Source organism: Ranitomeya variabilis, chromosome 2 (assembly GCF_051348905.1).
Source record: "Ranitomeya variabilis isolate aRanVar5 chromosome 2, aRanVar5.hap1, whole genome shotgun sequence".
NCBI classification, from domain to species: Eukaryota; Metazoa; Chordata; class Amphibia; order Anura; family Dendrobatidae; genus Ranitomeya; species Ranitomeya variabilis.
This window is the reverse complement of record NC_135233.1, coordinates 936,497,049-936,522,573: the sequence shown is the minus strand read 5'-3', so window position 1 is coordinate 936,522,573 and position 25,525 is coordinate 936,497,049. Positions and strand designations below refer to the sequence as shown.

The window sequence follows — 25,525 nt, the reverse complement described above, 5'->3', positions numbered from 1 at the left end:
GGTGCTAACCGAGGGTCTTCAGCGTGCTCGAAAGATATGTTTGAGTGGCTATTAGACAGCCGCGACACATGCGTGGATTTCCTGTTAGTTAGGTAATCCCTGCATGTTTTGCAGCTGTCTAAGAGCCGCAGGGACTCAAACATATTTTTTAAGCATGCTGAAGACCCTCAGTTAGCACACAAGAATGCTCGTATAACACCTTATCTGAGCAGATTCGCTCATCACTAGTCAGAAGATAAGTCCATGAAAGTGGTTTTAGACCCAGATAAAAAGATGCCTTTCACATCCAAGTTAAACTGAGCGCTCTCTAATGCGCACTCTAATGTCAGCAAGAGCTGCAGGCAGAACCAGGAACCTGGACTGACAGCTCGCCCTGCACAACCAGCTGCCAATCACAGTGCCAGGGCATGCTGCCAGCCCCGCTCACAGTATAGAGAGCAGTGTTGTGCTGTCAGCGGTGACTGTAGCCGCTCCAAGCACATCTCCATGATTGAAAGCCGGCAGCTCCCAGGAGAAAAGAAGTTAATTTTCTACCGAATCCGCACTTTCAGTAAGGTGGATGGGCAGCTTCGTAACACTATTTACCTATAGATTAACCCTATATCTGCAGGTTAATAGTATTATCCAAGGAGAAAGATTTCCTTTAAAGTACAATACATGTACTTGGGAGATACTGGACGGTCCAATGGTTGGAGGGGCTCAAAATACTTCCCTTGTCCTGGGTACTGGTGACTTATGCCACACCACATGGCACAGAATAACTGAGGTTAAATGTTGCTGCTGATCGGTGAATATGGCAGGTACCGACGATGCACCACAATGGGTCTATCCTCTGTACATGCCAGGAAAATAACCCAAACAATATTATGTTAATCCATTGAAGCCAGATGATAAGACATTTTTTAGCCCAAACAAACGGGTACTGGTCAGATGTCATCTGGGTAGTCTCGGATTATATATATATATATATATATATATATATATATATATATATATATATATATATATATATATATATATATATATATATATATATATATATATATATATATATACACACACACACACACATATGGGTCATTCCATATCAAGTGATCCAAATATGAATATTTTTTTTCCTGACGTCTTTAGATTTTTATTTTTTTGTTTTTATGAAGTACAACTTTAGTTAATTACAAATTAAAAGTTTAGAATTTTTTTCTTCATCAGTTAATTTTTTACAGATTTTTAAAGTTTTAAAAAAGCGCAGATTTTGGCCTGGTATGGCTTTACATTTTTTATCATATCTCGGGCTAGAATTAAGATATAGAGGCGGGAGAGGCATCATTTTTCTCAGAACGGTACCGGCTTTCATTTGATATGTCACAAGACTATGTTTCTTTATATTTTGTTTTGGTGAAATCAAATGAAACATTTTGATGCACAATTCTGAAAAAAACGTATGTTTTAAAATTGTGAAAACATGCATGTGTGTTACTTGTGTCCTTGTTTATATTTGTACAGGGATTCAACTTGGGACCTATCAAATTTGTATTTTTTTTTTAAGCCTTGAATCATCTGATTTTATGTTTGTGTGAGTTTCTTCCCTTTTTCTTTTCAAATTACAACTTATTGAATTCAACATTTATATGTAACAATAAAGAAACGCAAAAAACAAATACCGAAGTGCCAGAATAAATACATCTTAATCATCATAACAACTTGCTCAGCATTTTCAACCTGAATTCCTTGAACAAGCCAAAAGAAAAAACGTGATCACATCCTCAAGTGTGGTTTTCTAAATAGTCTCGTCCTAATTATGTTAAAAACAAGATTAAAAGAACCAATATTTTTACCACCTATTTATACATGGAACAATTTTTTTTCTACTATATCACTAAACATGTCATTTCTGAAGTGTTTAAGAAGAATAGTCCAGTAGTTAAATCCTCGTACTATAAAATATGAACTAATCAAACAATTATTAGTAGGTTGTTACACTGGCCTTTTATCATCAATGTGTCCCTTCTAGAGGGTGAAATGCCATCTTGTCCATAAGCGCTCACTAGCAGTGGCCGTTTCCTTCTGTGTCAGAGTATGTGCGGCTGTCATGGTGCTCGGCTCCACCTGAGTTATATCTGATTTTTGTTCACTTTTACAATGTCTGATTTTCTTGGATACACAAAGGACGGCGCTGGACCAGAAGGTGCAGAAGAGTCACTTCTTCATTTTCACAATCTTTGGAGAGTCCAGTAGCCGTCAGCGCTAATCATATTCACAGGTCACATAGCCAGTTGTGTCATCCATTGCCGATCTTGTGCCGCCTTCTACCACTTCATGGATGTCACTGTCTTTATTGCCACTACATGGGATGACAGTCCGGTATTGCTGAGTCCCTGTGATGGGTTCTGCTTCCTGTAACCGATGTTATAACAATCTCTCCTCCTCCTCTTCGTAGTCCTGGTTTGTACAATACATGAACTGGATGTTAAGAGTATTTTTCTCCCTCCATTTGAGGAGTTGCCTGGGTGTTCAGATTTGGTGTGAATACGGTCTGTGGAGGCCCGAGCTGCCGGCCGGTCATCTGCTCTGCAGTCACCGTCTACCCCTGTTCAATCTCAGGTTGGGCCCTAACAAAACTTTCTCCTCTGTCCTCTCCTGCTTCTAAGCGCTAACATAATAAAATAATACAGGAATATCTAACAATCATGGATTATTTGGTAAATATGGACCCCACACTTCTACACCACAGGCTGAACAGACCTGAAATCAAGATTTTTGAACTGACACTGTAATAGTTTTATTTTTTAAAATATGATCCCATCACGATCCCAGCTTGTTTTTTGGTGCAGAAGTGGCTAGGAGCATAACAGGCACATGTGCAGTTTTTGACATTTTTAAATTACCGTATTTTTTGGCATATAAGACGCACTTTTTCCCCCCAAAAAAAGGGGGGAAAATGGGGGGTGCGTCTTATATTCGCAATGCAGGCTTACCGTGGACCGTGGCGGCAGAGGTGCGGCGGCAGAGGTGTGGAGATGAGGAGGCGCAGTGAGCGGGGTCCCTTTCCCCGGTGAGGTGATGCAGCAGCCCCGGTAATGCAGCAGAGCCGCGTGAATCCTGTTGTTAACGGTGCGCGCGGCCATCTTCCTGAGGCCGCGCGTGCGCAGATGGAGGTCTCTGCTGCCCGGGGCTTCAGGAAAATGGCCGCGGGATGCCGCGCGTGCGCAGATGGGGATCGCGGCGGCCATTTTCCTGAAGCCCCGGGCAGCAGAGCTCCATCTGCGAACGCGCGGCCTCAGGAAGATGGCCGCGCGCACCGATAACAACAGGATTCACCTGGCTCTGCTGCATTACCGGGCTGCTGCATCACCTCACCGGGGAAAGGGACCTCCTCATCTCCACACCTCTGCCACCGCGGTAACAACAGGATTCACCCGGCTCTGCTGCATTATCGGGGCAGCTGCATCACCTCACCAGGGAAAGGGACCCCGCTCACTGTGCCTCCTCGTCTCCACACCTCTGCCACCGCGGTAACAACAGGATTCACCCAGCTCTGCTGCATTACCGGGCTGCTGCATCACCTCACCGGGGAAAGGGACCCCTCTCACTGTGCCTCCTCATCCCAACACCTCTGCCGGTAACCACTGCTGCCACCCTCCCATGGACACCAGGCCGTGGCGTCGCCCACCTAAGCAGGAAGGGACCCTGCTCAGGTGCACGCCGTACCGCCTCACCCCACCTCTGCCGACACCATGCCCCCTGTGACCCTGCTCTGCCACCACCAGCCCACAGGTAAGATACTGTAAATTCGGACAATAAGACGGACCCCTATCTTATAAAAAATCTTTTTTTCTGCAATTTTCACCCCAAATTTGGGGTGCGTCTTATGGTCCGGTGCGTCTTATATGCCAAAAAATACGGTAAACTTTTTTTTGGAAATGCGTTTTAAAGTTTTGCGCTTGCGTTCGCATAGGTAAAATATTAAAGATACTCTTGTGAAATATCTGGTGAAAGCCTGTACAGTTCTGAGTAGAATGGTGTTTATTTTGTTTCTCTATCTCTTTTCTAGCCTGAGTTATGGGGAGAAATGTAAAGGCAGGCAACACCGAAATTCGCACTTTTTCCGAACTTTGAAAATCAATAAAAAAAAATATCTAGAATTTTTTTTTCTTCACATTTTGCATTCTCTGACACACTATCACCAAATAACAAAATCTCAAAAGAATTAAAAATATAGTGGTAAAAATCATTGGTTCACGTGACATGGAATGACCCACATAGAGTATTCAGACCCCTTTACATTTTTCACTCTGTTTCATTGCAGCCATTTAGTAAATTCAAAAAGGAAAAAGTTCATTTTTTTTCTCATTAATATACACTCTGCACCCTATCTTGACGGAAAAAAAAAACAGAAATGTAGTATTTTTTACAAATTTATTAAAAAAGTTATATATAAAGTTATATGATGGGCTGGTTTTAGTGGACTTCCATAGAGCGGGTGGGAGGAGGTCCACGTATCTCCCCTGCAGTGTCCTTACAGGACCTGTGTGATATCAGGATCATGTGATCAGCATGATGGCGGAATCACAAGGTCTGGGATTAAATTGCTGACTGCAAAAGCCTTCAGTGTTCAGGAGGTGCCTGGAGACAAAGGACTACAGGAAAGTGTGTGCTCATCTGAACAGTGGACATTGTTGCCTGCTAGGAAAAGAACCGTGTTTCTTTGTTTTAGGCTACTTTCACACTGGCGTTAACTGCATTACGTCGCAATGCGTCGTTTTGCCGAAAAAACGCATCCTGCAAAAGTGCTTGCAGGATGCGTTTTTTCTGCATTGACTAACATTAGCGACACATTTGCGACGCAATGACACACGTCGCAACCGTCGTGCGACGGTTGCGCCGTGCTGTGGCGGACCGTCGGGAGCAAAAAACGTTACATGTGACGTTTTTGCTCCCGACGGTCCGCTTTTTCCGACCGCGCATGCGCAGCCGGAACTCCGCCCCCACCTCCCCGCACCTCACAATGGGGCAGCGGATGCGCTGGAAAAATGCATCCGCTGCCCCCGTTGTGCGGCGGAGACAACGTTAGCGTCGGGAACCTCGGCCCGACGCACCGCGACGGGCCGAGCCCGACGCTAGTGTGAAAGTAGCCTTACTGTTGTGCCCAGAAGGCTATGTTTACGTTCCAAAGCTTGATTTATGATGTCTTCAATAAACAAAGCATTTTCTTAAAGGGACAGTGTTCTGGTTATACCTCTGTGTCCAGCCGAGTAAGCCGCTCTACCACAAATATATATATATATATATATATATATATATATATATATATATATATATATATATATATATATATATATATATATATATATATATATATATATATATATATATATACATATACACATACACATACACACACACACTGTGTTCCAAATTATGCAAATAATATTTCCTCATATTTTCTCTAAATCACCCATCTGAATTGCAGTCATTGTTATTTTCCAGTCATCTACTATTCTAGTATAATTGCAATGTTTTAGAACAAACTGCCTATGAAAACAGTATATTTTTTAAAAAAATAAACACTCAAAATGCATGTTCCAAATTATTATGCACAGCAGAGTTTTCAACCTTTTTTTTTTATTTTGAACAAAAAAATGGTAAATTGTGAAGTTATAAGCATTATCAGCTTATTACAAAATGAAATCAAACAGTTTTCAAGTGAAAACTTTATTCTAGGTGATGTTACATTTGCACGTAGGACCCCTTGTTCAAAAGAAGCTTCTGAACTCTCTCGTCCATTGAATTTGTCAGTTTTTGGATGGTTTCTGCTTCAATTGTTTTGCATGTGGACAGAATAGCCTCCCAGAGCTGTTGCTTAGATGTGATCTGCCTCCCGCCATCATAGACACTCCTTTTGATGATGCTCCAGAGGTTCTCAATGGGGTTGAGGTCAGGGGAAGATGGTGGCCACACCATAAGTTTGTCCTCTTTTATGCCCATAGCAGCCAGAGATGCAGATGTGTTTTTTGCAGCATGAGGTGGTGCATTATCATGCATGAAAATGATCTTGCTGCGGAAATCACGGTTCTTCCTCTTGAACCATGGCAGGAAGTGTTGTTTTAGAAACTCCACATAGATTATGGAGTTCATCTTTACCCCTTCAGGGAACATAAAGGGGCCGACAATCTCTCTCCCCATGATTCCAGCCCAAAACATTACTCCACCTCCTCCTTGTTCGCGCCTTAGCCGTGTTTTCATGGGGTGTCCATCCTCCACTCCATCCATCTGGACCATCGAGCGTTGCACGGCACTCATCGGTGAACAAAACAGTTTGGAAGTCAGTCTTCATGTATCGTTTGGCCCACTGGAGCCGTTTCTGCTTGTTGCAGTGGATAGAGGTGGTCGACAGGATGGCTTACGCACCTCTGAAGGACCCTGCATCTTGTTGTTCTGGGGACGTTGGAGGCACCAGCAGCTTCAAAAACTTGTCTGCTGCTATGACAAGGCATTTTTGCAGCTGCTCTTTTAACCTTACGCAATTGCCTGTTGGAAAGAGTCCTCAATTTTTCCTTATCAGCACGCACACGTGTGTGCTGGGAATCAGCTACATACTTCTTGATTGTGCGATGATCACGATGAAGTGTCTTGGCAATGTTGATTGTAGTCATGCCTTGACCTAAATACTCCACAATTTGTTGCTTCTCAGCAGCCAACTCATCCCTTTTCTTTCCCATTTTGGCAAAAAATGTAGGCTGCTTAATAATGTGGAACAGCCTTCTTATAGTCTTGCCTTTATTTGGACACACCTGCCAAACTAATGTGCACAGGTATCTGCAATTGCTTTCAGTGATATAAAGAGCCCTGACACACATCACCATCAATGAGTTTAAATGACAAACAAAAAAATTCTAACCTTATCACTCCTAAACTATATGTGCATAATAATTTGGAACACAGTGTATGTATATATATATATATATATTTATTTATTTATTTATTTATTTAATCTCCCAATTAACTTGATGACCCACAAGACACCATGATATCTAGGAGTTATCCAGCACTATTAGGCTACTTTCACACTAGCGTCGGTAACAACCCGTCGCCGTGCGTCGGGCCGACGTTCCCGACGCTAGCGTGGTCTCCGCCGCACAACGGGGGCAGAGGATGCATTTTTCCCACGCATCCGCTGCCCCATTGTGAGGTGCGGGGAAGTGCGGGGAGGTGGGGGCGGAGTTCCGGCCGCGCATGCGCGGTCGGAAAAAGCGGACCGTCGGGAGCAAAAAACGTTACATGTAACGTTTTTTTCTCCCGACGGTCCGCTACCACACGCCCAAGCGTCGCAAAACGGACGCACCGTTTGGCAATGCGTCGCAAATGCGTCGCTAATGTTAGTCTATGACGAAAAAACGTATCCAGCAAGAACTTTTGCTGGATGCGTAGTTTCGGCAAAACGACGCATTTGCGACGTATTGCAGTTAACGCTAGTGTGAAAGTAGCCTTAGACTTGGGGTGGGTGATTGCCACACTCAGATTGTAGATGAAGGTGGTTCCGTGTGTGTAGCGTGCGTACGCCGTGTGCGCTGTCCCGTGTGTGTAGTGTGCGTACGCCGTGTGCGCTGTCCCGTGTGTGTAGTGTGCGTACGCCGTGTGTGTAGTGTGCGTGCGCCGTGTGCGCTGTCCCGTGTGTGTAGTGTGCGTGCGCCGTGTGCGCTGTCCCGTGTGTGTAGTGTGCGTGCGCCGTGTGCGCTGTCCCGTGTGTGTAGTGTGCGTGCGCCGTGTGCGCTGTCCCGTGTGTGTAGTGTGCGTGCGCCGTCCCGTGTGTGTAGTGTGCGTGCGCCGTGTGCGCTGTCCCGTGTGTAATGTGTGTGCGCCGTGTGCGCTGTCCCGTGTGTAATGTGTGTACGCCGTGTACTGTCCCGTGTGTAATGTGTGTACACCGTGTACTGTCCCGTGTGTAATGTGTGTACACCGTGTACTGTCCCGTGTGTGTAATGTGTGTACACCGTGTACTGTCCCGTGTGTAATGTGTGTACACCGTGTACTGTCCCGTGTGTGTAATGTGTGTACGCCGTGTACTGTCCCGTGTGTGTAATGTGTGTACACCGTGTACTGTCCCGTGTGTAATGTGTGTACACCGTGTACTGTCCCGTGTGTAATGTGTGTACACCGTGTACTGTCCCGTGTGTAATGTGTGTACACCGTGTACTGTCCCGTGTGTTGTGTACGCCGTGTACTGTCCCGTGTGTGTAATGTGTGTACACCGTGTACTGTCCCGTGTGTAATGTGTGTACACCGTGTACTGTCCCGTGTGTAATGTGTGTACACCGTGTACTGTCCCGTGTGTAATGTGTGTACACCGTGTACTGTCCCGTGTGTTGTGTACGCCGTGTACTGTCCCGTGTGTAATGTGTGTACACCGTGTACTGTCCCGTGTGTAATGTGTGTACACCGTGTACTGTCCCGTGTGTTGTGTACGCCGTGTACTGTCCCGTGTGTAATGTGTGTACGCCGTGTACTGTCCCGTGTGTAATGTGTGTACGCCGTGTACTGTCCCGTGTGTAATGTGTGTACACCGTGTACTGTCCCGTGTGTAATGTGTGTACACCGTGTACTGTCCCGTGTGTTGTGTACGCCGTGTACTGTCCCGTGTGTAATGTGTGTACGCCGTGTACTGTCCCGTGTGTAATGTGTGTACACCGTGTACTGTCCCGTGTGTAATGTGTGTACACCGTGTACTGTCCCGTGTGTTGTGTACGCCGTGTACTGTCCCGTGTGTAATGTGTGTACGCCGTGTACTGTCCCGTGTGTAATGTGTGTACGCCGTGTACTGTCCCGTGTGTAATGTGTGTACGCCGTGTACTGTCCCGTGTGTTGTGTACGCCGTGTACTGTCCCGTGTGTAATGTGTGTACACCGTGTACTGTCCCGTGTGTTGTGTACGCCGTGTACTGTCCCGTGTGTTGTGTACACCGTGTACTGTCCCGTGTGTAATGTGTGTACACCGTGTACTGTCCCGTGTGTAATGTGTGTACACCGTGTACTGTCCCGTGTGTGTAATGTGTGTACACCGTGTACTGTCCCGTGTGTAATGTGTGTACACCGTGTACTGTCCCGTGTGTGTAATGTGTCTACACCGTGTACTGTCCCGTGTGTAATGTGTGTACACCGTGTACTGTCCCGTGTGTAATGTGTGTACACCGTGTACTGTCCCGTGTGTTGTGTACACCGTGTACTGTCCCGTGTGTAATGTGTGTACGCCGTGTACTGTCCCGTGTGTGTAATGTGTGTACGCCGTGTACTGTCCCGTGTGTAATGTGTGTACACCGTGTACTGTCCCGTGTGTAATGTGTGTACACCGTGTACTGTCCCGTGTGTAATGTGTGTACACCGTGTACTGTCCCGTGTGTAATGTGTGTACGCCGTGTACTGTCCCGTGTGTAATGTGTGTACGCCGTGTACTGTCCCGTGTGTAATGTGTGTACGCCGTGTACTGTCCCGTGTGTAATGTGTGTACACCGTGTACTGTCCCGTGTGTAATGTGTCTACACCGTGTACTGTCCCGTGTGTAATGTGTGTACGCCGTGTACTGTCCCGTGTGTAATGTGTGTACACCGTGTACTGTCCCGTGTGTAATGTGTGTACGCCGTGTACTGTCCCGTGTGTAATGTGTGTACACCGTGTACTGTCCCGTGTGTAATGTGTGTACGCCGTGTACTGTCCCGTGTGTAATGTGTGTACACCGTGTACTGTCCCGTGTGTAATGTGTGTACGCCGTGTACTGTCCCGTGTGTAATGTGTGTACGCCGTGTACTGTCCCGTGTGTGTAATGTGTGTACGCCGTGTACTGTCCCGTGTGTAATGTGTGTACACCGTGTACTGTCCCGTGTGTAATGTGTCTACACTGTGTACTGTCCCGTGTGTAATGTGTCTACACCGTGTACTGTCCCGTGTGTTGTGTACGCCGTGTACTGTCCCGTGTGTAATGTGTGTACGCCGTGTACTGTCCCGTGTGTGTAATGTGTGTACGCCGTGTACTGTCCCGTGTGTAATGTGTGTACACCGTGTACTGTCCCGTGTGTAATGTGTGTACACCGTGTACTGTCCCGTGTGTAATGTGTCTACACCGTGTACTGTCCCGTGTGTAATGTGTCTACACCGTGTACTGTCCCGTGTGTTGTGTACGCCGTGTACTGTCCCGTGTGTGTAATGTGTGTACGCCGTGTTCTGTCCCGTGTGTAATGTGTCTACGCCGTGTACTGTCCCGTGTGTGTAATGTGTGTACACCGTGTACTGTCCCGTGTGTAATGTGTGTACACCGTGTACTGTCCCGTGTGTAATGTGTGTACGCCGTGTACTGTCCCGTGTGTAATGTGTGTACACTGTGTACTGTCCCGTGTGTGTAATGTGTGTACGCCGTGTACTGTCCCGTGTGTAATGTGTGTACGCCGTGTACTGTCCCGTGTGTAATGTGTGTACGCCGTGTACTGTCCCGTGTGTAATGTGTCTACGCCGTGTACTGTCCCGTGTGTTGTGTACACACTGTGTACTGTTGTGCCTGTGCTTAGTACTACTCCCGCAGTGTATAGACTTGCTGGGAGTGATAGTCCCACACTTGTCCCTCCACCCCGTACGTGGACACCGGGGGTCTCGTGTGCCCATACCCCAGCCGTCTTCTCTTACCTGGCACTGACAGCTCATCACTACCATCTCTCACCGGCCAGCTTGGTAATACCTTCCGGTCTAGAACAATTTCCTAGTCATGAAACCTGTCCGGAACTGAGTGTTCGGTATTTTGCTTCTTGGGGAAGATGTTTTACGGAGCCAGAAACCTCCCAATCCAATCCCGCTGTACCGGGAGCGAGGCCTGGCTCCCACAGATGTCACGCACGTGACGAGACTTCGCGGACGCCATGTTTAATGAGGGCACGCCGTTACCTGCAGGTCTTGTAGTTAGTGGCAGCAGTCAGTAACGAGGCGCTGGGAGCACGGGTGTACAGCGAGGACCCCGGTGTCTTGCTTTACGTTAGCTGTGACGGTTTCTCCAACGCGAGCGAACGATAAAGCGGGTCTCTCCCGGACATAACATGGCGTCTTGAGAGTCCGTCTCGGTTTTTCAGTTGAAGCTCTAAGCTGCCCCCTGGTGGCGGACGAGCAGGAGGCGGGGAGACTGCGGATCACACACTCTCTACCAGCATTCTCTCCGGCGCCAAAGCCGAGGCTCAGAGACATCCCGCCCTGCCGCTCACCCCGCGGCCACTCATGGCTCTATGTAACGGAGACACCAAGGTCAGTGACGAGCCGCAGCGGGGGAGAGGGGGAGGACAGACGGGGCAGCACTGAGCCGGGGGGCAGAGCCCGCACCGCCGAGGCCTTGTGTGCGGTGGCGGTGCTGGGCTGTCAGGTGGCTGCCCGCCGGCATGTGTGTGCGCCACGCGGGAGCCGCTCCTGTACCGCAGCGGCCTCCGGGCCCGGACACATCGGCACTGTCCCTGTAATTAGGCGCAGTTCACACTGGTCGGATTTGACAGGATTCTGCTCCCAAATCCCCCTCAGATCCGACTACAGCCACCTCCGCTGCAGGCGATCGTCCGCGGAAGAGACCAGGGGCAGCAGACCATGTGGAATCTGTGCGGGAATCTGGGGAACAAAAATCTGCCACACAAAATCTTCTGCACATGAAGAGAACCCTTCCAGTGTCCTGGGGTGATTGTACGGCCGGGCTGACGTGTGATGGGGCTGCGCCTTACTGGCCCCCGTGTGCTGCAGGGATGGGGTCTCCGCAGTGCTGGAAATGCAACTTCCAGTCACATTTTCCCCATTCATTTCAATAGGGACCTTAAATGGATCCTGACAGAACCTTTGACCCTTCCCCCTCACTCAATTATGACTCTGTAGCCCTTAGGGCTCAAAAAACAATCCCTTTAAGTGCTGTCCAGTAGTGATAATGGTGTCTGACAGTGTGGGGGCGTACAAGGAGGGCCTGACGTGCCCCAGTGGTCCGTGTGGCTGCAGATGCCCGGACAGGTGTGTGATCCTCTGTGGCTGGTGCTGCCCGGCTCCGGTGTTGTTCCGGGTAGTGCTGCCCTGCGGCTGCTCTCAGACATGTGTAGTGAGGCCCAGTGGTGGCGTCATCTGGTGCTGACCCCATGCCAGAGCCTAAATAATAATAATCTTTATATAGCGCTAACATATTCCGCAGCGCTTTACAGGTTGCACACATTATCGTCGCTGTCCCCGATGGGGCTCACAATCTAGATTCCCTATCAGTATGTCTTTGGAATGTGGGAGGAAACCCACACAAACACGGGGAGAACATACAAACTCCTTGCAGATGTTGTCCAAGGTGGGATTAGAACCCAGGATCCCAGCGCTGCAGTGCTAACCACTGAGCCACTGTGTGCTCAGCAGTACTCGGATCTAGCAGGGGCGACTGCTTCTTAACCAAATTCAGTTGAATAATTTTGGAATGGGCAGTTTCTATGAGACAGAATAACACAATATTCTTTCCCTGAGGAAGCCGCCATCCGGGCGGCGATACGCGTGGGAGCCTACCCACAGGTTGCTTCTCCATTTCACACAGACTTTTTGTCCATGGTCATAGCTTTGGACTATTGGTATGATGGGGTTTTTTCATGGGATTGAGGTTTTCTTTTTTGGGCTTTTGCATTATGTAGCTCTCCCTCTCCCTTCCCCTCGCAGGCCACATGTGTTCATTTGCTAATTATTATTATTTTTTGAGCTATATCTCAGACTCCATCTTTGGCACATGTTTTTCAGGGCTTTTTCTCTGTATCTTATGACCATGATGTGTACATTACTGCAGCTGTTTTGCACATGAATTATGCACCTTATGTTGGTGGCTATGGTATTGCAACATTGACACCACACTATTGAGTGGTTATTTACTCTTGCATTTTTACTGTGTGGATAGATCTTTCTGATCATTTTCATTGAGAGAAGCACTTTTTCTGTGGAGTGTCATTTTCCCTATCATAGGATTTGACAATCATTTCAGCATAGGCATGTTGTTGTTTCTGCATTTTTTGCTATTTTAAATGTTTTTAAGTGTTTTGTGTCATCGTTCTTTGCATGCATGTATATGCAGTCCTTGAGGTTCATTGTCAATAAAAAGTATATATTTTTGATATTTATAATTGTTTGGAGGTGTTCCTTTACATATGGGCATGATCTTTTTCTTGTTGTTTTTTTCATGAGACAGAATAACAGCGCGGCTGGGAGGGTGCGGTTTTGTCACCCCCACTACCCTTTACCACTTTGCTTTCACCCCATTTTGCCTGTTTGGGGTTTGAACATAAGTAAAAGCAGGTAAACTTTAGATGCCTGCCTTCCCCCATGTGTAGACCCTAATGTTCCCCATCCCCCTCATTCCCAGGATATAACAACTATCCTATAATTGAGCAGTAGTCAGGTCCCAAACTGAGCACATGGTGGGAATTGCAGTATGGGGGTCTCTATAAACATGAGGGGATCACCTACAGTGGTCTATCGAGACTATAGATGGTCCATAAGTTATCCAAGAGAGCCTGTGCATTTATTACTTATGTCTAGTGTTGGTCTGGCCATACGCTCGCTCGTGTACGGTATTTTCCCCCCACCCCATACATGTCCGTGCTCCAGGGTCCGCACTGGGGCTCTGGTCAGCGGTCCGTGTTTGGATTGCAGTCCTCGGCCCGACCTGTCTCATGGGTGTATATGTGACTGTCAGGACATCTGGTGGAGGAGATCTGGTGGATGATCTGAGCACAGTCCGTGCTTCATAGACTTGTGCAATACCTGCAAGGAATGGACGCCAAAGCAAGATTCAAAAGATGTATAAATATGGTATATGAAAATCTTAGAAATAAAGACATTTAAGTTAAGGCAGTTATAAGACGCAATACAGAAAGGGTGGCGACACCGAGATGCCACGTGCAGGCAAGCTGGTAATATGTAATAGTCTATATATGTGCCTGGAGCAAGTCAAGAGGGCGATACAAGGGTAGCGACTCTATATTGTATAAAGTGCAATAATACGAATAGGCAACTCTATAAAACCATTAACAGGGCTAAATCCCATAGCATACATTCATGGTATACATATAGAGAAAAGCTTATTCAAAGTGCATGTGTAAGGTATAACATTAACCTGGGTATACCAGATAACTGCTAATGCTTAGGCATAGAATGACAAGGAGGACCGACCTTCCCTGGGCATGGAAAGAGAGACCCCAAAGTGTGTTTCGCGATAGGCTTCATCAGGGGCGTGGTGTCAGACGCTGACTGACAGGCTTAGGCTACGTTCACATTTGCGTTGTTGGGCGCAGTGTCGTCGACGGATACCGACGCATGCGTCATGCACCCCTATCTTTAATGGGGGCGCATGGACATTCGCCGGTATGCGTTGTAATGCGTTTTACGACGCATGCGTCATATTGACGCACAAGACAGGGCGCAGAGGACGCTACTTGTAGCATTTTCCCTGCACCGAAATTCCTGATCTTTACTATCTTATGACAACGCATGCGTCGCAAAACGCTGCGTTGTGTACATGCGTTGTTGGTTGCGTCGCCGACGCTGCGCCCAACAACGCAAATGTGAACGTAGCCTTATATATGCCAGATGGCATGCTGCCAAGGTGTGCGGCTGGTCAGGATCGGAAGCTGACTGGCGTCTGGGGAGCAAGCGTTGATAGGAATGTTCTTTTCCTGATTATCGGCCCATCTGAACAGGCTGACAATCGCCCAACACACAAGCAAAATACTCATTTGTCAATTGCTATCATTTTTATACAGGCTTAAAAATAATCATTCTTAACAGCAGATTGTCTTCTGGAAGTGGGACGTGCTGCCCATAATATCCTATGGACGCAAGATGGGTACTTGCAATCGTTCTGTGCGCCTAGAATTTGGGTTGCATTGTCTAAACAGGCCATTAATGGGCACTGATTGGTTTACAGTTAATTTCCCAATGATTTTTTTTTTAATGAAACTTCATCTTTCTTGCAGGTTCTATAATAAGAATCAAATTTTTGGGGTGGAAATTCTGCTGTGTGTCTGACTTCTGGTAACAACTTTTTTTTTTTTTTTTTTATAACTTTTGGATTTAAGTGCCAGTGAATTCAGCAATACGGCCTATGTCTAAAGTGTATGGGGATGTTTCGACACTACACAGAATCAGATCAGGGTGGTCAGTGGTATTCTGGATGTGTTGGACCCAAACAAGTAAATTGTTTTGTTCTCCGGTATTGTAGATAGACCTGTGTATAGTCACTTTACCGGTGCTCACTTATTGTTGTGTTTAGAGGCCGATGACAACTGACAGGAGCCGACTCATTAATGCGATCGTTCTGCCCCCATACAGCATCATGTCAGCGGCGGCACCTCACCTGTTTTCACGGCTCCATGCACTGCTGCTGATGTTGACTTTTCTCACCCAATAAATAAGCGTTCTGCTCCCTTGTTGGCTGATTGGGCCCTGTTTACACAGGCTCATGATTCTCGCCTTTTTGGCCTTTCTAAATGTGCCAGAATTTCTGTTGGGGTTCATGTGTATTAGGGAGTCGGGAGACTTATCTTGCCCCATTCTTCTGGTCTCCAACATCTGCTAACTGGGAAGTGTGGGTAAACTTGCACACCATTCACCTAGTCCTACCATAACTGATGGATTTGGATACGTTTCATCTAATACTTTGTCGCTCATTCTAATATACCGTAATTCCTCTTGGTGGACTTGTACGGGTAGTTCCCTGTATGAACACTATTGCTCCGAGTTGCAGTTTTGATAAGTGGATGCCCCATGTCTGCCACTTCACGTTTAGATGCCATTCAGCTGTCGTCTTCTTCTGCCCCCTTTTATATGAATGCCCACCTGGTCCGAGTGTGAATCTGCTTTTGATGGGGCAGAAACCCCTCTTTGATTACGAAGGATTGCTCATGTTGAAATTGTTTCTGCAGTCGGTGGGTCCGGCCATTGTCATTCTGATGTGTACAGTGCTCAGATCTATTACTCTTAGAGGAGTTTGCCTCGTCATAACCTTTTCTCTGTCTTCTGAGGATTTTAGCTAATAACTACACAAGGCCATCAGGGAGATTGGTTACTACTGCGACCTGACAATGAGGATTTGTGCACAATGTCTTTTTCAGGTGGGTCTGCCCCGAAACCCTCCTGAATAATGAGCAGATGTATGGTGTTTCTATGTAAAGACGACTTGCTGTGCACATGTTCAGTCTTTTTCGTGTCTTCTAACCTCTTCATGTTTCCAGAGACACCAAGTGGTTAAAAGATGGCAGCTGACCGTTCCTCAGGTGTCTGCCACTCTGGAGATGCTCTATACTTCACAATAAAAGGCAATGGGAAGGCTAAAAAACCTGCAGACAGCCAAAAACGATGAAAAAACCAAGAAAAAAAAACTTCTGTCATTTCTTGACGCGTCGCCTTCTTGGGAAAGCTCAGCAGCTACACCCGTGTGTATAAAGACGTCTGAGGTTACTGCTGCCATTTTCTAAACGACGGTGTGTGGTTGCTATGGGCCGTCACTCCACTTTGCTGCTCTCCCATTTGGAATGGCCGAGACTCATGACTTGGAGTCTTGTGATTCTCCGGCGTGAGGCTGATGAGCAGGATGTGTGCAGATAACGTCTCCATGCCCTCACATGGTCCAGGCATGGCTCCTCACCCTCCTCCTATTGAGCTGTAGCAACAACATTTAATAGAATTAGTCCTCCCGGCAACTTGTCCTCCGGCCATTGATGTCTTCCTGTGTGTGGTCACGTGTGTGCGGGTAAAATCTGCCGTGGGCTCTGCTCATTCAGTGTCATCACTGGACCCTCTGCAAGTCACCCCACTAACAACGCACTAGACTGGTCTCTGCCCCATATTCCTAGGCTGTTATGGCCAAGGTAAAAAAAACTCCACAAAGTCCAGATTTATATAGTTTTAATTTTCCTGCAGTCCTATCCACATGGATGAATGGTAATGTGTGACCTGTGAGCGCTGTCCTAATATCTGTGCATTTCTTTTATTTAGCTTGCCAAGCCCGGAGCTGAAGTAAAGGATGGCCAGCATCACTACGAGGGGGCCGTGGTGATTCTGGACGCTGGCGCACAGTATGGGAAAGTCATAGACCGCCGGGTGCGAGAGTTCTTTGTGCAGTCGGAGATCTATCCTCTGGAGACGCCGGCGTTTGCTATCCGAGAGCAGGGATTCCGGTAAGGGCCCCGCTGCCATTTACTCCTTCTGCTATCTGGATTTTCACATAACCTTGAAATGTTTCTATATAAGAATTCTGCAGGATGCCGGTGCCATGTAGACAGACTCTCTCCCACACAGACTTTATATTATCGGTTCATGGGAAGATTATGGAGGAGTCTCGTTCACATCCCCTGCATATATCAGTCCTGAGATTACATTCATCTCACATCTGATGGACTGAGATAGCTAGAATTGTCTCCACAAATGCAAGAAAGTGCTCATTTTCCAACACCATGCCTGCCCACCAGACCCAAAATATGAAAATGTAGGTGGTGGAACTAGTCCTGCAGAAAATCAGATCACTTTTTTTTTTTCTTTTAATCGCCTACTGTTAAAACAGCAAAGCATTTTTTTCTTATTTTGTAGAAATAGACTTTTTATCTTGAAAATATTTAGTCTGAAACAGCCTCAATGACCAGGCAAGTTTTTCATTGTTGACTTATATAAACCGTTCATGTTTTACACTAAATAACTGGTTAAATGAATTCATCAGGTTATGTTTGTGTGGCTATCTAATTTGTATAGGAAGGCTGGAGTCCCACTACCATAGAGTACGGCCCAGTGCTATGCGAGAAAACATTGCATAGCACTCGGCACAGTGTTAATCTATGGGGCAGCTCACATCAGCGTTTATTTTCTCAGCTGTATTCGGCGTGCATGTAAAACCGCAGCATGCTGCGATTGTCACTGAGACTCGGCCGAGACTCGCCAATGCAAGCCTATGGGTGTGATAAAAAATCGCACAGCACTCAGACCATGCGGGTGCTGTTTGATTTTTACTCATCGGTGTCCTTTGAAAAGCCAGCAATTCATCTGCCACATACAGTAAAATCACAGAGTGACAGGTTAGAATAGAATAGTTCTACACACAGAATATATAGATGTCAGTGACACACACACACACACACACACACGTACGTACGTACGTACGTACGTGTATATATATTACATAGATACAGTGCTGTGCAAATTAATTGGGACAAAGCAAAAAAATAAAATGTTATAATGCACTGTTACATACTAATTCTGAAAATTACCTTTTTCCACTGGTTAGTTGACCAAGATTTATTTATTATATATTAAAACTGGTTTGAATCACTGACTGGTAACCAACTTACAATTTTACTTAAAAAGTGCTTTGTCCCAATTAATTTGCACAGCACTGTAGAAGCAAAGCCGGTAATTCAGCAGCCACTTAGTGTAAAATCACAGCAGGAGCCGATAGGATAGAATAGATGGTTTACATACAGTAAAATACATACAGTTGTGGCCAAAAGTATACACACCCCTGTAATTCTGTCAGATAATACTCAGTTTCTTCCTGAAAATGATTGCAATCACAAATTATTTGTTGTTATTATCTTCAATTAATTTGTCTTCAATGAAAAAACACAAGAGAATGAATCAAAAAGCAAAACATTGATCATTTCACACAACTCCAAAAATGGGCCAGACAAAAGTATTGGCACCCTCAGCCTAATACTTGGTCGCACAACCTTTAGCCAAAATAACTGCGACCAACCGCTTCCGGTAACCATCAATGAGTTTCTTACAATACTCTGCTGGAATTTTAGACCATTCTTCTTTGGCAAACTGCTCCCAATCCCTGATATTTGAAGGGTGCCTTCTCCAAACTGCCATTTTTAGATCTCTCCACAGGTGTTCTATGGGATTCAGGTCTGGACTCATTGCTGGCCACCTTAGAAGTCTCCAGTGCTTTCTCTCAAACCATTTTCTAGTGCTTTTTGAAGTGTGTTTTGGGTCATTGTCCTGCTGGAAGACCCATGACCTCTGAGGGAGACCCAGCTTTCTCACACTGGGCCCTACATTATGCTGTAAAATTTGTTGGTAGTCTTCAGACTTCATATTGCCATGCACACGGTCAAGCAGTCCAGTGCCAGAGGCAGCAAAGCAACCCCAAAACATCAGGGAACCTCCGCCATGTTTGACTGTAGGGACCGTGTTCTTTTCTTTGAATGCCTCTTTTTTTTCTCCTGTAAACTCTATGTTGATGCCTTTGCCCAAAAAGCTCTACTTTTGTCTCGTCTGACCAGAGAACATTCTTCCAAAACTTATTATGCTTTTTCAGGTAAGTTTTGGCAAACTCCAGCCTGGGTAAGAAGTGGGGTCTTCCTGCGTCTCCTACCATACAGTCCCTTTTCATGTAGATGCCGACGGATAGTACGGGTTGACACTGTTGTACCCTCGGACTGCAGGGCAGCTTGAACTTGTTTGGATGTTAGTCGAGGTTCTTTATCCAACATCCGCTTAATCTTGCATTGAAATCTTGTCCATTTTTATTTTCCGTCCACATCTAGGGAGGTTAGCCATAGTGCCATGGGCTTTAAACTTCTTGATGACACTGCGCACGGTAGACACAGGAACATTCAGGTCTTTGGAGATGGACTTGTAGCCTTGAGATTGCTCATGCTTCCTCACCATTTGGTTTCTTAAGTCCTCAGATAGTTCTTTGGTCTTCTTTGTTTTCTCCATGCTCAATGTGGTACACACAAGGACACAGGACAGAGGTTGAGTCAACTTTAATCCATGTCAACTGGCTGCAAGTGTGATTTCGTTATTGCCAACACCTGTTAGGTGCCACAGGTAAGTTACAGGTGCTGTTAATTACACAAATTGGTGAAGCATCACATGATTTTTTCGAACAGTGCCAATACTTTTGTCCACCCCCTCTTTTTATGTTTGTTGTGGAATTATATCCAATTTGGCTTTAGGACAATTTTTTTGTGTTTTTTCATTTAACCCCTTCACCCCCAAGGGTGGTTTGCACGTTAATGACCGGGCCAATTTTTACAATTCTGACCACTGTCCCTTTATGAGGTTATAACTCTGGAACGCTTCAACGGATCTTGGCGATTCTGACATTGTTTTCTCGTGACATATTGTACTTCATGATAGTGGTAAAATTTCTTTGATATTACCTGCGTTTATTTGCAAAAAAAATGGAAATTTGGCGAAAATTTTGAAACTTTTGCAATTTCCCAACTTTGAATTTTTATGCCCTTAAATCACAGAGATGTGTCACACAAAATACTTAATAAGTAACATTTCCCACATGTCTACTTTACATCAGCACAATTTTGGAACCAAAATTTTTTTTTGTTAGGGAGTTATAAGGGTTAAAAGTTGACCAGCAATTTCTCATTTTTACAACACCATTTTTTTTTAGGGACCACATCTCATTTGAAGTCATTTTGAGGGGTCTATATGATAGAAAATACCCAAGTGTGACACCATTCTAAAAACTGCACCCCTCAAGGTGCTCAAAACCATTTTCAAGAAGTTTATTAACCCTTCTGGTGCTTCACAGGAATTTTTGGAATGTTTAAATAAAAATGAACATTTAACTTTTTTTCACAAAAAATTTACTTCAGCTCCAATTTGTTTTATTTTACCAAGGGTAACAGGAGAAAATGGACCCCAAAAGTTGTTGTACAATTTGTCCTGAGTACGCCGATACCCCATATGTGGGGGTAAACCACTGTTTGGGCGCATGACAGAGCTCGGAAGCGAAGGAGCGCCATTTGACTTTTCAATGCAAAATTGACTGGAATTGAGATGGGACGCCATGTTGTGTTTGGGGAGCCCCTGATGTGCCTAAACATTGAAACCCCCCACAAGTGACACCATTTTGGAAAGTAGACCCCCTAAGGAACTTATCTAGAGGTGTGGTGAGCACTTTGACCCACCAAGTGCTTCACAGAAGTTTATAATGCAGAACCGTAAAAATAAAAAATCATATTTTTTCACAAAAATTATTTTTCGCCCCCAATTTTTTATTTTCCCAAGGGTAAGAGAAGAAATTGGACCCCAAAAGTTGTTGTACAATTTGTCCTGAGTACGCTGATACCCCATATGTGGGGATAAACCACTGTTTGGGCGCATGGGAGAGCTCGGAAGGGAAGTAGCACCGTTTGACTTTTCAATGCAAAATTGACAGGAATTGAGATGGGACGCCATGTTGCGTTTGGAGAGCCACTGATGTGCCTAAACATTGAAACCCCCCACAAGTGACACCATTTTGGAAAGTAGAGCCCCTAAGGAACTTATCTAGATGTGTTTTGAGCGCTTTGACCCACCAAGGGCTTCACAGAAGTTAATAATGCAGAGCCGTAAAAATAAAACAAAATTTTTTTCCCACAAAAATTATTTTTTTAGCCCCCAGTTTTGTATTTTCCCGAGGGTAGCAGGAGAAATTGGACCCCAAAATTTGTTGTCCAATTTGTCCTGAGTGCGCTGATAACCCATATGTGGGGGGGAACCACCGTTTGGACGCATGGAAGGGCTCGGAAGTGAAGGAGCGCCATTTGGAATGCAGACTTAGATGGAATGGTCTGCAGGCGTCACATTGCGTTTGCAGAGCCCCTAATGTACCTAAACAGTAGAAGCCCCGCACAAGTGACCCCATTTTGGAAACTAGACCCCCCAAGGAACTTATCTAGATGTGTTGTAAGAACTTTGAACCCCCAAGTGTTTCACTACAGTTTATAACGCAGAGCCGTGAAAATAAAAAATCTTTTTTTTTCCCACAAAAATTATTTTTTAGCCCCCAGTTTTGTATTTTCCCAGGGGTAACAGGAGAAATTGGACCACAAAGGATGTTGTCCTATTTGTCCTGAGTACGCTGATACCCCATATGTTGGGGTAAACCCCTGTTTGGGCACACGGGAGAGCTCGGAAGGGAAGGAGCACTGTTTTACTTTTTCAACGCAGAATTGGCTGGAATTGAGATCGGACGCCATGTCGCGTTTGGAGAGCCCCTGATGTGCCGAAACAGTGGAAACCCCCCAATTATAACTGAAACCCTAATCCAAACACACCCCTAACCCTAATCCCAACAGTAACCCTAACCACACCTCTAACCCTGACACACCCCTAACCCTAATCCCAACCCTATTCCCAACCGTAAATGTAATCTAAACCCTAACCGTAACTTTAGCCCCAACCCTAACCCTAACTTTAGCCCCAACCCTAACTGTAGCCTTAACCCTAGCCCCAACCCTAGCCCTAACCCTAATGGGAAAATGGAAATAAATACATTTTTTTTATTTTTCCCTAACTAAGGGGGTGATGAAGGGGGGTTTGATTTACTTTTATAGCGAGTTTTTTAGCGGATTTTTATGATTGGCAGCCGTCACACACTGAAAGACGCTTTTTATTGCAAAAAATATTTTTTGCGTTACCACATTTTGAGAGCTATAAATTTTCCATATTTTGGTCCACAGAGTCATGTGAGGTCTTGTTTTTTGCGGGACGAGTTGACGTTTTTATTGGTAACTTTTTGGGCACGTCACATTTTTTGATCGCTTTTTATTCCGATTTTTGTGAGGCAGAATGACCAAAAACCAGCTATTCATGAATTTCTTTTGGGAGAGGCTTTTATACAGTTCCGCGTTTGGTAAAATTGATAAAGCAGTTTTATTCTTCGGGTCAGTACGATTACAGCGATACCTCATTTATATTATTTTTTTATGTTTTGGCGCTTTTATACGATAAAAACTATTTTATGGAAAAAATAATTATTTTTGCATCGCTTTATTCTCAGGACTATAACTTTTTTATTTTTTTGCTGATCATGCTGTATGGCGGTTCGTTATTTGCGGGACAAGATGACGCTTTCAGCGGTACCATGGTTATTTATATCTGTCTTTTTGATCGCGTGTTATTCCACTTTTTGTTCGGCGGTATGATAATAAAGCGTTGTTTTTTGCCTCGTTGTTTTTTTTTTTTTTTTTTTTTTCTTACGGTGTTTACTGAAGGGGTTAACTAGTGGGCCAGTTTTATAGGTCGGGTCGTTACGGACGCGGCGATACTAAATATGTGTACTTTTATTGTTTTGTTTTTTTTTTTATTTAGATAAAGAAATTTTTAAATTTTTTTTTTACACATTTGGAACATTTTTTTTTTAACTTTTTTACTTTGCCCCGGGGGGGACAATACAGATCGGTGATCTGCCAGTTTGCATAGCACTCTGACAGATCACCGATCTGAGAGAAGTGCAGGCTGCTTCACAGTGCCTGCTCTGAGCAGGCTTCTGTGAAGCCACCTCCCTCCCTGCAGGACCCGGATCCGCGGCCATCTTGGATCCGGGTCTGGAGCAGGCAGGGAGGGAGGTAAGACCCTCGCAGCAACGCGATCACATCGCGTTGCTGCGGGGGGCTCAGGGAAGCCCGCAGGGAGCCCCCTCCCTGCGCGATGCTTCCCTGCACCGCCGGCACATCGCGATCATGTTTGATCGCGGTGTGCCGGGGGTTAATGTGCCGGGAGCGGTCCGTGACCGCTCCTGGCACATAGTGCCGGATGTCAGCTGCGATAGGCAGCTGACACTCGGCCGCGCTCCCCCCGTGAGCGCCGCCGATCGCGCTGGACGTACTATCCCGTCGGTGGTCATACGGGCCCACCCCACCTCGACGGGATAGTACGTCCGATGTCAGAAAGGGGTTAAGACAAATTAAATGAAGATAATAATACCAAAGAATTTGTGTTTGCAATCATTTTCAGGAAGAAACTGAGTATTATCTGACAGAATTGCAGGGGTGTCAATACTTTTGGCCACAACTGTTTAGCATAGGTAGATATACAGATGTCTGTGACAAATACAATTGGTACAATGTGTGTGCAGCTTACTGTACATGTATTTAATTAATAAAAGATTTTTCAGCAAAAAAATGACGTTGGCTGGCTTCCATGTAATTTTTGCAACCAGCTGAGGGAAAGCCGACTGCTGGGGGGTGATGTTTTATAGCCTGGGAAGGGGGTAATATCCATGGATCTTCCCAGGCTATTAATATCAGCTAACAACTGGATAGTTAGCCTTTACTGGCTATTAAAATGGGGGGGACCCTAAAAAAATGACGTAGGCTCACCCTATAATTAATAACCAGCAAAGGTTTACTGACAGCTGCGGTCTGATATTAATAGCCTAGGAAGGGGCCATGGATACTGCCCTCCCGGCTAAAAACATCAGCTCTCAGCTTCCCCAGAAAAGGCGCACCTCTAAAATGCACCAATTCTGGCACTTAGCCTTGCTCTTCCCACTTGCCCTGTAGCAGTCGCATGTGGGGCAATAGTTGGGGGGGTTGATGTCACCTTTGTATTGTCAGGTGGCATCAAGCCTCAAAGTTAGTAATGGAGAGGCATCAATAAGACTCCCCCATTACTAACCTCATAGTCCAGGGGTGGGTACCTCAGGCCCCAGGGCCATTTACGGCCCTCGATGACCTTTTATCAGGCCCCCGAGCAGATTCTTAGGGGCCGCATTCTTGGGCAGGGAGGTGTATTTTGATTACAACCAGCTCATTAATTTCTTCTTGCTCTGTTAGCACACACACATGCAGTGTTCACTACCGAATATTGAGGCTATGTGCACACGTTGCGGATTTTGCTGCAGATCCGCAGCTGATCTGAAGCTGCGGGTCCGCTGCAGTTTCCACAAGCTCCACAATAGAAATCCGGAGGTGTAAACTGCAGGTGGAATCCGCACAAAAACCGCGGTAAATCCGCAGGTAAAACGCAGTGAAATCCGCTGCGGAAAAATCCGCAGAGCTCCAAAATACGTGTGCATATACCCTGAAGGGCATGCAATGAAAGATTACGTCCTGACACCAGTGCCAGAATCAGGATGTACTTTGTGGGTGGAGCTTGTACGGCCCCGAAGGATGGTAGAAATATCCAAATTGCCCTTGGCAGAAAACCTATTCCCTGCCATAGTCACATTGTATGAAAACACACATACAGAAAAAAGTCCTTTAATTGAAAAAATGACACAGACTCCTTTAATAAATCTTAATTAAACCATACTTATGACCTCACCCATTCTAGAGACGCCCTTGTCATCTGCAAAAGAGTTAAAAAAATAAATAAATAAACAACAGTATTCCTCAACTTTCCGCAGAGATGCTGCTAATCCATTTGTCCCACGATGGGTCTAGCTCTGCTACATCTAGATGGCAGGCTTCATGGTTGCATGATGCGACCATATAGCCTGTCGTCCAGCAGAGACACTGAGCAGCTTGTGCTCATTGTCTCCATGTGAACTCCTATTCCCTGTCTGAGGGCACCGCGAGCGTGAGAAAGTTCTCCTGCTCGCGGTACTGTCAGACAGGTCCTGCGAGTTCACAGCCAATGAACTCCCTTCACCTAATTGATGTCAGCGGGAGCGCCATGGGAAATTCAGAAAGGTGAGTTTCCCACCGTGCTCCTGCTGACTTCAGAAATGTGAAGTTAGGTTTTTTTTTGAGGTGTTTTTTTTAAGGGTCCCCAATTTTAAT

The 25,525-nt window shown here is 45.7% G+C and overlaps 2 protein-coding genes across 4 annotated transcripts in view; one reads left to right on the top strand and one right to left on the bottom strand.

Moving 5' to 3' along the window:
• SLC33A1 (solute carrier family 33 member 1) overlaps positions 1–11,060 on the bottom strand; it is a 44,581-nt gene extending 33,521 nt beyond the window's left edge. The window contains exon 1 of one of the 3 annotated variants that reach the window (XR_013221912.1): positions 10,668–10,873. The gene's annotated coding sequence lies outside the window, so the exon portion shown is untranslated. Of the gene's footprint in view, positions 1–10,667; positions 10,874–10,922 lie in introns of those variants that run through there. The other 2 variants (XM_077290702.1, XM_077290701.1) reach the window with 2 other exon arrangements.
• Positions 11,004–25,525, top strand: part of GMPS (guanine monophosphate synthase) — a 65,263-nt gene continuing 50,741 nt past the window's right edge. Inside the window, exons 1-2 of the mRNA XM_077290700.1 lie at positions 11,004–11,273; positions 17,013–17,194. Of these exons, the coding sequence (XP_077146815.1) occupies positions 11,247–11,273; positions 17,013–17,194 (209 nt within the window). The 5' untranslated portion in view covers positions 11,004–11,246. The remainder of the gene's footprint in view (positions 11,274–17,012; positions 17,195–25,525) is intronic.